Source organism: Amblyomma mixtum, chromosome 8, assembly GCF_055824585.1.
Source record: "Amblyomma mixtum isolate Tamu chromosome 8, ASM5582458v1, whole genome shotgun sequence".
Classification (NCBI taxonomy): Eukaryota; Metazoa; Arthropoda; class Arachnida; order Ixodida; family Ixodidae; genus Amblyomma; species Amblyomma mixtum.
The window spans coordinates 47,731,386-47,744,963 of NC_143019.1; the positions used below are offsets into that span (position 1 = coordinate 47,731,386).

A 13,578-nucleotide genomic window follows, 5' to 3' on the forward strand; every position below is an offset into this window, starting at 1 on the left:
ACGTCATGGTCCCTCCTAGTTTTTCTTCCTCCATGCAAAAAGTAACATGACGGCCATAGAAGTAACGTAGGACTTCGTGTTGCCAACCCAACTAGTGTAGATCAGCGTTGCGTTGGTTGCGTCTTCCGACATCTAGCTGTAACTCTCTGAATATGAAAGAAGCCTGCAGTCACTGAAACCAAGAAAAGCGCAGGGGAATGTTTCTATAATTTTTTTATTTCACTGCGGAGTTAGTCAGTGGGAAATTAACACTGTAATTTTTAATGGCTGAGAGATAATTGATTAGAAAGGTGATTTCTTCTTTTTTTCATCAATTAAATTCCAACTAACAACACAATTTGAAAAAAAAAATCACAGAAACATTCCCTTGTGCTTTTATTGGTTTCACGGACTATTGGCTTCTCTGATATGTATGCCACAACAAGCCCCTCATTTCTCTGCACTTTCTGCTCAATAACTCCATAAGCTATGCGCCACATCACGGCGTCACCGACAGAGCTTTGCTGTTTCCTATCATTACTCGTTTTGCACGGACATTCGCAAAAGCAGGGAATAATAGCAAAAATATTCGATTCGTATTTAATTCGGTTCTGTCATTATTTCATTCGTATTCGTTTCTGTTTTTAGCAACACTCATAGCCAACAATTCTGTACAAAAGCAATTTTGAGCAGGAAACAATTTATGAACGCAATTTCTTCATATAATGTAAGATTTTACTTTAACAATCAATATATCCTCAGACCATCCGACGGCAGTCTTGCATTTTTTTTTTGTTGCTATTAAGATTTTTGCTATCGTCGAAAATGTACTCATTGGTTTTCTACGGCAGTCTTAACTGCTCGATGGGATCGATGGGAACAATTCAGATTTTGCTACACATCAGAAGAATGAACCATTACCTTCAAAATTTCCACAACAGTCTCTTACAATTTGCCAACATTCAAATTTTTGTCCGAAAAAGTTGTACATGTATTCTCATTCGTTTCGGTTTTGAAAATGCACTATATGCGCACACAAAACCATACTGACGCTAACGCTAATTTTGTCAATCGAGGCATGACAAAACCGGGCTGAGTTTGTATATAACGTCATTACAGCGAAAATAATGCACATAACTTTAATCGCATCCGTGTATTGCTCAAGTCACAATGAACATTGAGAGCGCTATATGTAAAGTGCACTGGCGGTCACCACAGTGGTGTTCAAAAGATATCCACATCAATAATCCCGAATGAATTCGCCAGTACAAGCAGGGCCCTAGTTTGCAAACTGACCGTCCCATTTCGTAATGAACTAAGCTACCTGTGCGTCCTTCAGTATAAAAGGATGCAGTCGGTTTACAAACCGATTCGAATTCCATTAACTGTTAGTGAAGTCTAAAATGCTTCTTGGCCGTTAGGGAAAATGGTGCTTCTCACTCGTGCTTATGGGATGACCATTGACAGAATGCAAATTTTGTGTTTCCTTTCATGGTAAATATACCTGCACCAAGAATTCGATGCTGGCTTTATCATTCTACAGCTCACTGTCCTCGCGCCTTGAGCTCGCCGCACGTGAAGTGAAGCGAATAGAAGAAGTGGTTTTTCTCGTCGTAACCGTTATCTCCCTATTTACGCGTACAGTACGTTATGCACAGCCGTAACGCTGTCAGCCTGGACAGATATGCCGGTACGTAAGTTTTTGGCTAACGTCATTTTATGGAACTTTGCAAAATACTCTGAGTTGCGTAAGAAGCACACCATGCACTTTCGCGTCAACATTTTTAAAAAACCTAAACCTCGTTCGAGCTCAAGCGTAACATGAATGCAGCGCATCATGGCCCTCCATAATATATGTATCGCGGGAAAAATAGTTGAATTTTTTTCAACTTTTAACATGACGGTGGTTTTACCCTTTATTACCCTACTGAAAAAAAGTTCTATGATGCAATAACCTCATAGAGGCTTCATCATAGAATATCATACAATCTGAATGATATATCATACAATTTGTATGATATTCTATGATACCTCAATGATGAATGTATGATTTTACAAAAATGTATGACATTTGTATGATAATTGTCTATGATTTGTATGATGAAGCCTATGATATTTGTATGATAAATTGTATGAGTTTATTGCATCATACAACTTTTTTCATGAACGGCTGTCAAGAAATCCATTTTAGAAATTCTTTAGTCAACATATAACGTTCGTACCTCATTTAATTACTAATTCTGGCGTGCAAACCTTCAAAGGGGCTTCATTGAACAGAGTATTTTGGATTTCAAAATTTGACACAGAGCAAGTTTTTCTGCGAGGAATTTTAACAGACACTAACAAGATATTACCGTCTCGAACGCTACAGTGCGTGCTGGAGGGTGGAAAGAAGCCCGGATTCTGAAGCACAACGCAGAAATTTCCTACTGTGCATCCATTTCTGAACGAGCCTGTTGAGGAAACGATGACACGCATTCGCTCAAGTATGACTGCACGACCGGCAATGGTACGTTATTCTGCATATGACGCTGCGAAAGCGCCTGTCTTGCACAATTCATTAGGACGCCTCCGCCACCCACCTTCCCTCCCACCCCTCCCTATTTTTTCCCCTTTCCGGCGTCAGTCATGACGGCCAACGAATTACTGCCTCATGAACGCCTGTAACTCGCATTATTTGCTTCGGAAACCGGAAAAGTTTATTGAACTGCAACAGTACGGCGACGTAAAATCGCTGGGGCGACTGCTGGCCCCCGGAGAGTATTGAAATTAGCCTCAGTCTACAATGGGTACAGAATTAAAACAGGGTGACTCGATACGCGCGCTCCCTGCCGCCGCTACGCTAATATATATTATCTAAAATAAAGCACCGTAGTAAGAAACTCTATGCCTCCATGAAATCTAAAAACGCTTCTAGCGCCATCTCGGTTCTTTCATGGAAAACACCGTCTCACTACCGGCAAAGCACTTCTGGACCTCTAGGGCCATCTGTTACCTCTCACGAGAAATACTTGATGCCCTCTTGCAAATGGTAATGGATAAATGTTAGGAAACCACATGGTTTGGCGGCTGCTATGTGGTTTCTTATCCTAGGGTTGTCGATGTGGTCTCTGTAGCGACATGCTTTCGGCTCCTGATGTTGTTACTCGTTGGCAAGTTGAACTTTAGTGCAAGAAGCAGGCATGGGATTACATGTCGTCTTGTGAGGTGAGCTGATGTTCCACGCGAGTTTGCCGAAGCATTCGGCGTGCCACCGTGACATCTCGTATTGAAACTATTGGCGATGTCTTTTTCTGCTTAGGCAATTGAGCAAGACCTACTATGAAGTGTTGGGAGTAAAAAAAGACTGCACACAGAAGGAAATCAGAGATGCCTACGTCGAGTTGTGCAAACAGGTACGCAAACGCGATGCGCTCTTTGCACATGGGGTCGCGTGTCTAAACATGTCTGAAATAGGTGCTCACACTGAGCGTTACAATGCAACCTTGACACTGTAACCTTGACATTGTACCAAATCGCAAAAACAGTTCTTTTTAAATGGCTGTGTGACTGACGTTCTGCTACTGGGTTTCAGCTGACATTGTAATCTAGTTGCGCTAGCGGATCAGGCAAATTCAAACCGAGGTCGTTGGATGAAAATTACCGGCGGCAGAAATGTATGAAAAATTTGCTCTTGGTTCAAGAAGCGGCTTAGTATGCCATTTGTTTGAACATTCTAATTTGTGACACTTCCTTTCCAAGGTTCCCCAAGAGATATGGACATAATTAGCGCCCATGTTTTTTTTTTCCCTCTTCTTCGAAGCTTCACCCAGACGTGAAAGGTGCGACTCCATCGTCAAGAGACCATAACAAGTTCACTGAGCTCAACCACGCCTATACAGTTCTTAGCAGGCCCCTCGATCGGAAGCACTATGATGAGACTCTTCAACACCCAGGCTATCACACTGCCCAAGGAGTCGTGTGGAGGCCTTCTGCAGCGCGGTAAATGTTTTTGCATTTCCTATCTTTTATGCCTTTACACAAATGCGTTACAGTTTTAATTCCATGGCTGGAAGAAAATTATGAGCAATACATACCATTTTACACACACGTATCAAAAACAGCCTGTTATGTCCGAAATGCAGTTGTACAAGAAAAAAAAAATAGAGAGAAAAATATAATTGTCACAGTGCACATCATTTCATATTGCTGAATGCTGCACTGTCTGTGTAGGAAAATATTACGTGAGGACATTTAAGAACAGTGTAATCTACACTAACTCACTGAAGTGTGCAAGCCAACAGGAAATATCATAGCCAGTAAAGCAGTAGCCACACCACAGGCAAACGATAAGAAGTGTGCTGGGTCCCAAACCATATTGGCATATAAGCGCTAACGAAAGAGCTGATGCATGTACTGCACAAACTCACGAAGGTAAACTAGAGAAAATTCTTTTCTCTACTCAGACTTTCTCTTAGAATTCAGGCTTTATGAAGACTTCCAGTTCAGTATTTGGTGCTTGACAGCTATAGCTGCGTGTGTGCATAAGACCGAGCACAACAAACAATTACAAATTAACTTGAAACTTGACCTATATTTTTCCATTAACCTCCCAACTGCTGCTACTACAACCTTTATCTGGTAATCTAAAAACATTTAGTAAAGTATAGTTTCTTCACCAGTAGTGGTCCGACATCGGAACCATGGCCTGATTTACTGATGCAGAGCGGAAGAACTGCAAATGAGCGCTGCATGTCAGCGGAAACCTTTTCTGAATGCAGGCTTTTTATGAAAGCACTGCTCGGAAAGGAGCGCTACACATCAGAACACACAAAGAAAGAAAATGAAATCTGAAACTGTTGGCTTGCCTGAAGAAACAAGAACACAAGTGGCCAGAAGTATTCATTGCTTTGAAAACTATTGCATTCTACCATTACTCATTCTGCCCTCTGTGACATAGAGCTCACATTGACACAGGGTGGTGGATGGATAATCCTATTTATTTGAGTCCCAGAGAACAACTACAATATTTTCATTTCGCCAGTCTCCAGTATCATAGAGTACAAAGACAAATCTGCATGCCTCAGTTCTACTTTATTGTCAGGCAGCAAGCATACAAGCTAGCATACAAGGCAGCAAGTTTTGCACATGTAATGCCTGGCAAGAATTCCGTCCATTGAAATAGCAGCCAGGACTTCCAGAGCAAGTAGTAATAGTTGATATGCGTGGATGCACATTCGCAGTGAGCACAAAAATGCACTGATTGAGTGTGGTGGATTGGTTCATGAGCAAGAAATCCAGTCGGCTTATCTGTAATTGCTGATACCACTGACAAGCCTAGGTGTTCATGCATAGATCATTTGGAGAGCATGTATCTTGCGTGAAGAGAGCTCACTTTGCTTTGTGGAATCATATGCATGATAGCAGTTGATTTTGGACTCATTATATGCATTCTGTATTTGCATACCTTTGAGTGGCGTAAACATCTTCAACTTCTCACATTAAGATATTAGCAGAGATGTGAGAAAATGGAAAATAATTTTTGTTCTGTGGCACTGTCGCACGTGTCGAATGACAAGGAGCATGCAGCTTAGAGCATTATATCCGAAAGCTGTCCGATCTGGAAAAGCTCACAGCATCCTGTCTGTGCGATGGGCAGTACATTTTCTAATCTTCCCTGAAGATTGAGAACCAGTCTGTCAGTTGCTCGAGGACTTTCCAAACTTGGCCTATAAATTTGCAGTAATCAGGGAATTGATGAAGCATGCAGGAACATGCTGGAAAATATCTGCAGTGACAGCACTGTGATTGTACTTCACCAAGAGGAGTCAGGAACATGTCTTACCTTTAAATAATTCTAGTTTTTGTTGCCAGATACAGCTGTCTTGGGCTGCTGAGGCAGAAGTTGTGTTAAAATGCTGTTGTGTTAAGGCCAATCTGCAAACAGGAACAATGTTGCCTATCTTTGTCCGAGTTGTCCAAGTCTGCTGACCTAGTGCAAATTATTGCTGAAATCAGAAAATTTTTACATTATTGATACTGACATTTCCTAGATGGCTGTACTAACTGGCCAAAATAGGCATGGTCTGCTAATTATTGGCTCGAAACACATCACTAACATTGTAATAAACCCATTTGTTTGCATCTGGTTCCAGTTATGAAGACCCATTCTTGTACAGACATGGAAAAGAGTCAGAGCACTACAAGACACCGAGGTACGAGGACTTTGCTGATGAGTTCAAGAGGGAGCGGATGTATCACCGGCGTTCCAAGATGTATGTTGTTATGGGGTGCCTCATCCTGATATTCTCGGGTGCTTGCCTCCACTACGCCGCATTCAGGTGAGCGCACTTATTACCGAGGAAGAGCACATGTTCATATCATGCAGAAATGCTATCACTATAATGATGGCTATACTAATGGTATGATGGCTACCATCTTTTTTTTTCTCCTCTGGGTCTTGTCTCAGCATTGACAACATACTGTTGTTCATGGCCAGTGGTATACGATTGTGCTGTGGCTTTCTTTTGTTCTTTCTTTGGCCATGCAAGCAATTATGAAAGCACTTTTCTGATGTACAATGGAAGCAGTTAAGGGTGAAATATTATTCTCCATTATATAGCAGAAACCGTTCTGATACAAACAGTAGTAACAGATCATGGTGGAGCATTGAAACAAACATAGGACAGGGTTATGATGATTGTTCCAGGGCCTGTTTAAGCACGTGATCCGGTCGAAAAGAAAATGTCCTTTAAGTTATATAATGCTGTCCATCATTCTTCATTTAGCTGGCCGCTTTCGGTAACAGAAGAGAGAGTCAGCAAGGGTTAGAAAGGTTTCACTGGCCTATTTGTCGAATTACAGTAGAATGCAGACTTCCAGCACCATATTGCATTTATGCCAATGCTTGGAGTCCTACAATGAAAAGATCCAAATTGCTGGCCCATATATATCCGTCACTAATTGGCTGTGCTAATGCAATATGGGGAAGTATGCCAGTGTAGAATCAAACCACATGTTTACAGTGTTCCAACCATATTTTTCAGCCGCTTTACACTGGGCCTGTAAGTGGTAACATGAGCTTGTTATGTTTGCTTTGTAGTGTGCACCGATATGTCTCCGATGTTCTCTAGGCACCGAACACTAAAGAAAAAATTTGCTGTGTCAAATATTTTCCTTCTCCGTGCAGGTATGGCAGCTCCAGTGAGATGAAGAATAGAATGCAAGAGAAGAATAGGGAATATTGGGCGCAGTATCATCAGTCTAAAAGTGATTTCAAGTGAGTCTTCAGTGGAGCTTTTATAAGCTAGAAGTGACCAAAAAATGAAATACGACTGTCCCCATCACCGGCCATATTCACAAATGAAATGCATGTGTCAACACTGTTTTTTTTTTGGCACGGATCCTATACTTCGTCTCACAAGATGTTTGCAGCACTACGGAAGGTAGAGCTCTCTCGTCCAATCAGGACTGCAGAAACGCAGAAAATAGTCCCTCGAATATTTGAGGAGTGTATGACTATTAATCAAAACAATAAGCATTGCAACTAAAAACATGGTTTGGACAGGTATATTTAAATGGTAGGGAGTGTTTCAATCACTGGTGAAATTACCAGACAAAGCCCGTACGGACACAGCTCTGCGGAGGCCTGCTGCGAGGTAGTGATGCGTCACCACTTTCCAACATGACGTCGGTCGAGTCTGTTGTGTCTCCTGTGTGCTCTACACCGACAGTGCGCTGTTTCCCCAAGCAGGCGAAGCAGGTGGCTTCGCGACAACAGAGGAACTGATCAGAACAGGTTGCGACAAAAAAAAAAAAGTGGGGCTAGTCCCTTTGGAACGGGCGTCCGCCTGTCCAAAAACAAACCAAAAAAAGAATAAAAAGACATCAAGCGCCACCTGCTAGAGGTAGAAAGAAGCCACCTGGACATCAGGTGGATTGAGCCACAGGCGCGTAGGAACACACTAATGTAGTGTGCGCCATCCTGATTGGACGAGAGAGCTCTACCTTTCGTAGTGCTGCAAACATCTTGTGAGACGGAGTATAGATGCTGTTTCATATCACCATTCACTCCAAAACAGTGGAAGCCTGTCCTTTGTGATTATGTCAGATGTTTGAGTCGCCTGGCAGGATGATTTTGAAATGCGATTTTCTCACCGATATATGCTTCTTTTGTTGCTGGAAAAACTTCAACGTAGCTAGAAAGAACCGGAGAATCAATTTTTACTGATAACAATTCTACAGAATTGTCCTTAGTGTTCCTTTAATCCCTGTGCTTTGCTTGCAGTCTCAATTTATTTCTGAAGGCTATGTTTTTCAGTTTGGCTCCTGTGTAACTGAGTACATCCCTCCCAGCTAAGTGCGTGATTTCACTGCCTGGCATTTAGTACAAAAATCTCGCTGGTTTTGCAGGAAGTATGGCATGGAGGGACAGATGGAAAGGCTACTTGGTTACAGACCTGAGCCGAAAGAAAATGGAAACAACGGAAGTGACAAAGACTGAAGCCTTGCCAACTGTATTTTATATATGATTGTAATAAAAATTTAGATATTTTGGTGCATTATATATGCACATTTAAGGTGTGATCCAAATTTGAATGTTGATTTTTGACATGGCTCTACTGAATCTACGGAATCAGTATAGAAAGAGGTTTTGAGAAGAACAAAATGTACTGGAGCGCAGTGCTTTCTGTGCAGAAATATCTATCTTTGCTTCATCCGCATCAGCTGTTTCAAGCTGATCAGGCACCCATTCACCTCTTTGTCCTGGTTTTTCAGTTGCCATTGATTATATATTTTTTTGCTTAGAAGAAGACTTACGGAATTTGAAGCTAACCAGTAGTATTAAAAATGTAATGCACAAATTGGCCGGCATCTACTTGCTCATCTTTTGTCTTGATTCCTATGCTGCAGAGAAGTGGGGTATATTTATTTATTTATTTATTACAGATACCTCAAGGGCCCTTGGGTGAGGGCTTTACATGAGGAGAAATAATTGGGTTCGAACCCGTCCGCGGTGGCCGCGTTTCGATGGAGGCTCTGCGCCAGTGTGCTGTACATTGTCAGGGCAGGTTAAAAATCCCCTGGGGGTGACATTATTATTCTGTACACCTCCACTACGGCACCTCTTTCTTCTTTCACTACCACCTTACTCCCTTTCCTTACGGCGCGGTTTAGGTGTCCACCGAGATATGCTAGACAGATACCTCGCCGTTTCGTTTCCTCAAAAACCAATTTACTAAATGCAACTACACGCGGTGACAATTTTTAACAGTTATGCCGCTTTGCAGTGAATGATTTAGAAAATTTGCACTGTAATCTACAAACGAGGCGGCAGCTGCCTGTCGTGGAGACCCATGGCTAACAACACTTCGAGCGAACGATTGCTGTGAAGTCGCAGTGGCTGGTGCGGATCCTTTGACGGCATTTGCCTCTTCGTTCTTCAGTTGTAGCTTGCCGACCGAACATAAAATTAATCAACCACGTAAAAAAAATTCGCTACCCTCGGCGGGACTCGAACCCGCAATCCCCGGTTTAGGAGACCGATGCCTTATCCGTTAGGCCACGAGGGCGAGACGGAGCGGTTTCGCGGACATCCCAACTTAAAAGATTTAAAATACGTTTTGTGTTGTTAGTTTATCTTTTAGGTTATATAATTGCTAGTTGTATACTAGGTAATATGCGCACAATATTTATATAATCTCTCCTCAACAGAGCGCATCATACGACATGACACCAGTTTAACGTGGGGGCATTTACATACGTAAATATATATATGTGCGCACATATATATATTTATAGTGAACTTTTAATTTAAAATGCTATATAATCAATATTTCAAGCAAAGTTTTAAGCCATTAATTTGTATTATATTTATTTCGCCTTAGTTAGCGAAACCGCTGTTTTCTGCTTTAAACACTGGGATAGTACGGGCGGTGATTAGTGGCGGTAGCAGCGGCAAGCGGTGTCGTTTAGACAACGCGTCGAAGGTGAAGCAGGGGGCGATATCGCCAGCCAGCTACACACGCTGCACCTTCTCGCGCGCTGCAAACTCGTCGATACCGCCTAAAGCGAACACCACCTCGAGCCAAAGCGCTAGCAAGAACCGTCATGGCGTTTTCCCTGGCCGGTCGTTTGGGACTGGCGACGACTGCGGCTTTACTTCGATCGCCGGCTGCAGCAACAGCGGCGGCAGCGGCGGCGTCATCACCGCTGCGACTCCTTTGCACCGCGTCGATCGCAGACAAAATCTCAAAGCTCGTCAAGCAGGACAAGGTCGTCGTCTTTATGAAGGGCGTTCCCGAAAGCCCCAGGTGCGGCTTCAGCAACGCCGTGGTTCAAGTGCTGCGCATGCATGGGGTCGACTACAGCGCGCACAACGTGCTCGAGGACGAGGCGCTTCGCCAGGGGATCAAGGACTTCAGCAACTGGCCCACGATCCCGCAAGTTTACATCGACGGCCAGTTCGTGGGCGGCTGCGACATCCTCCTTCAGATGCACCAGAACGGCGAACTAGTCGACGAGCTTGCCAAAGTGGGCATCAAATCGCTGCTCGTTGACGCCGCGTCGTCTGCCGAAGGCTCCACTAACGAGAAGCAGGAGAAACGGTAATGTGAGCGCGTGATGTAGATTGTAGAGGGGAACCATCGCCCCTTTCCTGACCGTGGGTGCTGCGGTGAAACACTTTCGATACCACTTATCGGGAACTTGCGCGGACATGCGGTGACCGTGAAAAGAGAAGTTGCCTCTATCGAGTCAGAGATGCGCGAAGAGCGCATCCCTTTGTTCTTGTCACGGGCGGCTTCAGCCAAAGCGAAGCGTTCAAAACGCCACATTGGGACTTGTGTGCTTGTCCAGGGCTGTCGCGAAAACCAGGGCTGCGGGGAAAGTGACCATCTGCAGCCGTTGTGGCGATTTGAGCGTCTGAAGATTAAAAATGCCGCCGCAGCGTGTTTGTCGGCGCTACGTGACTGCAAGACGCGCGGTAATGGCGGCGCCCTGAGTCCTTTCGTTTCTGGTTTTGTGATTGTTTGATTTCGTGTTTTCGCCTGGCGTAGAGTAACAGCCGGTATATCACGAAGGCTTTTTTTTATCGTTCTTAGACCACTTGCACATGTATACCACCTTAGTTGCTTACTTGTGCCTGGGTGAGAGCACCGATAAAATAAATTTATTCTTTTCATCAACTTGTGTCTCGGCGCTTCTTCATTGCGCAATATTCGCGAATGCGCCCCTTCCCCTGTCGACCCTGGACGAAGCCGTTGGCGGTAAAATATGCTAATTACACCTGACTGGCGCAATGTGCTTTTATTTCCTTCCTTTGATGAGCGCGAGGTTGCTGGAGTGTGTGCAGGACGCTATTTTTGGTTTGTGTCCAAGAAACAAACGTGATAAAGGGCAAAAAAAAAAAGCATTTTTTTTTTTCTAGCTGCTTGCATATTTTTCTCATTTATTCCTTCTGTTCCCCTAGGCATCGTTGGATGATATCTGAGAGTAGTCGTTTTTTTTTTGTTTGACGAAAGTTACACGAGTTTTTTCTGGGTCAAAGTGCAGCCTCTTCTGCATTGTGCGCTACTTTCTATTCTTTTTTTTGTGTGTGACATAGTAAGCGGCCATAATTACAAGGTTGAAACAGAGGGCTTGATTTATTTTTTTACAGTTAAGCTATACTACACTGCACGTGCAGAAAATAAGTGTATTGATCACGGATAGTTGTGCTCTTGTGCATTGCTCTGGTGTTGTTTTCGAAGTAACAAGCTGTGAAACGATCTGAATTCTTTTGGTGGATTTTTACGTTGCCTTCTATGTTACTTCTGAGTACTAACAGTGGCTGGAAATGCCATGGGAAAAATTCAGAGAGTGAAAGAGAGTGAATTTGCTCGTCTAGGCACTGAAATAATCGTCATGGCAGGTTTCATATTTGTTTTCACCTTTAGGAGACGGCATGTCGCTTGTGACCGCAATACATTTTAGTGGAACAGTTTTTAGTAGCAGATGAAGAAAAAATAGACATTGAAACCAGTTGGTAAAACTCCAGAATAGGAGAGCTTTAACGACGGAAGTTTTTCTGCTTTTGGAAAATCTCTACTGGCGTATCACCAAACACAAATGAGCTAAAGTGGCCGCTCACCATTTTAGCATCGAAGGCTGTTGTATAAGTCATTTAAGAACAGAATGTTCCGCTAACAAAGCAGTGAAAACATGTTAGCTAAGAAAAACGAGAAAAGCTTTATTACTGTTTTTCTGCATTCGTGGGCTGACAAGGTTTTCTTCATTGAACACATTCATTTCATGCATGATTGGTTCTTACACACAGCAATTTTACAGTTTTGTGTTTACAGTGAATACTTCATTGTGCACACGGTGCAAGACCGATTGGTAATGGTTAAATTGGAGGTCAGTGTCACATGCATATATATTATGTGTGTTATCTGGCTCATGCACTGATTTATCACTTGAGACAAGCGTTTGTTTGTTTATGAGCTGAACTCCCTCTGATGCCCTCCTCTCCAAAATAGATAAAGTATCCAAGGGACACCTTCAGTGGCATATTTATTTCCAGAATAAAAACACATCCTTTTGGAACATCTGGTAAATGAAAATTGGATTTTTGACGAAAGGAAATGACGCAGTGACACCCAAACTGCACCATAAGGGAAGGGATAAAGGAGGGAGTTAAAGAATAATTCTCTCTGGGCGTTTTTGTTCCGAGCATCATATGGCTTTACTATTCCCTGCAAGCTGGGTATGCTTTTTATACACATCTTTTATCGCAAGTACAACGAGCAGTAGGTCGTCTCAGCCCTGCACTCAGAAGTGCCTCAAACGTACGGGAAACATGGCTTGCTCTTACCAAACTTTCACCACACATGCAGTGTACAATGTGATGGTAAAGAACTAAAACTTCAGTTGGGCATACTCACGCCAGTAGGACCTGTCACTGTAGCTTGGGTGTTTGGCTGCTGATGCCAAGGTCACGGCATGGAATTTTGATGGAGTCAAAATGCAAAAACACCCGTTTCCTGTGGTATATCAACTCACATAAAATTAATCCGGAGCCCTCCACTGTGGCATTCCTCAAGGACCCCGTGTTGCTTCAGGACATTATAGCATGCCACATGCCAATCATGTGCTGTGGGACATTGACGGTGCTGGGTCAGCACAGCTTAGCGCAGCCTAGAAGCTCCGAAGAATCCTTGCTCTTCGCAGATTCTAGTGAGAAGGTATGCTAAAAATCATTTGAGAAGGTTGGCTTTAGTAACCTCAAGGCGTTTTTGTTATGACAGGTTTTGGTCCTTGAGTTCTTTTATCAGTGCTTGGAAGCATCATATGCAGGGCTTTGCTATCTTCTGTTTGTATCGCTGCAGAAAGCTTTTGCATCTTTTTATTAGTTGGTCAACCTATATGGTGGTGAACCAGCTATGCTGGTAGTGCAAAACTGTGTCATATGGCAAAATGTGCTACATACTGCTGCGAAATCGAGTTTCTACTCACTTTCACACCACACCTGTGCCAAAAGGTAGTTGAAAAAATTTGGAGAGAACAAAAAAAAAACTGAAACCAGCGCTTTGAATTCTTGGTTTCCTGCTCCCACATCCACTGTTTTCCCACAAAAGAACA

At 43.1% G+C, this 13,578-nt stretch overlaps 2 protein-coding genes and 1 non-coding gene across 3 annotated transcripts; 2 read left to right on the forward strand and 1 right to left on the reverse strand.

The window, feature by feature from the left end:
* Nucleotides 1-2,997: 2,997 nt before the first annotated feature.
* LOC149332317 (dnaJ-like protein 60) lies at nt 2,998-8,550 on the forward strand. The gene is made up of 6 exons (XM_089555728.1): nt 2,998-3,186; nt 3,281-3,374; nt 3,782-3,960; nt 6,114-6,299; nt 7,148-7,237; nt 8,371-8,550. Exons 1-6 carry the CDS (start codon nt 3,116-3,118, stop codon nt 8,459-8,461), a joined length of 711 nt encoding a protein of 236 aa, XP_089411854.1. The 5' UTR covers nt 2,998-3,115; the 3' UTR covers nt 8,462-8,550.
* A 907-nt stretch (nt 8,551-9,457) lies between these two features.
* Nucleotides 9,458-9,530, reverse strand: TRNAR-CCU (transfer RNA arginine (anticodon CCU)). Its single transcript has one exon. It is a non-coding gene; the product is annotated as a tRNA-Arg (tRNA).
* A 383-nt stretch (nt 9,531-9,913) lies between these two features.
* On the forward strand, nt 9,914-11,144 carry LOC149332319 (glutaredoxin-related protein 5, mitochondrial-like). Its single transcript, XM_089557203.1, has one exon. The coding sequence runs from the start codon at nt 10,069-10,071 to the stop codon at nt 10,567-10,569; it is 501 nt and encodes a 166-aa protein (XP_089413329.1). The 5' UTR covers nt 9,914-10,068; the 3' UTR covers nt 10,570-11,144.
* The last annotated feature ends 2,434 nt before the right edge of the window (nt 11,145-13,578 follow it).

Coding starts and splice junctions, on each gene's coding strand:
- LOC149332317 (XM_089555728.1), top strand. CDS start 3,116: ATGTTGTTACTCGTTGGCAAGTTGAACTTTAGTGCAAGAAGCAGGCAT. Junction 3,187..3,280: donor ATTACATGTCGTCTTGTGAG/GTGAGCTGATGT, acceptor TTTTCTGCTTAG/GCAATTGAGCAAGACCTACT. Junction 7,238..8,370: donor CAGTCTAAAAGTGATTTCAA/GTGAGTCTTCAG, acceptor CTGGTTTTGCAG/GAAGTATGGCATGGAGGGAC.
- LOC149332319 (XM_089557203.1), top strand. CDS start 10,069: ATGGCGTTTTCCCTGGCCGGTCGTTTGGGACTGGCGACGACTGCGGCT.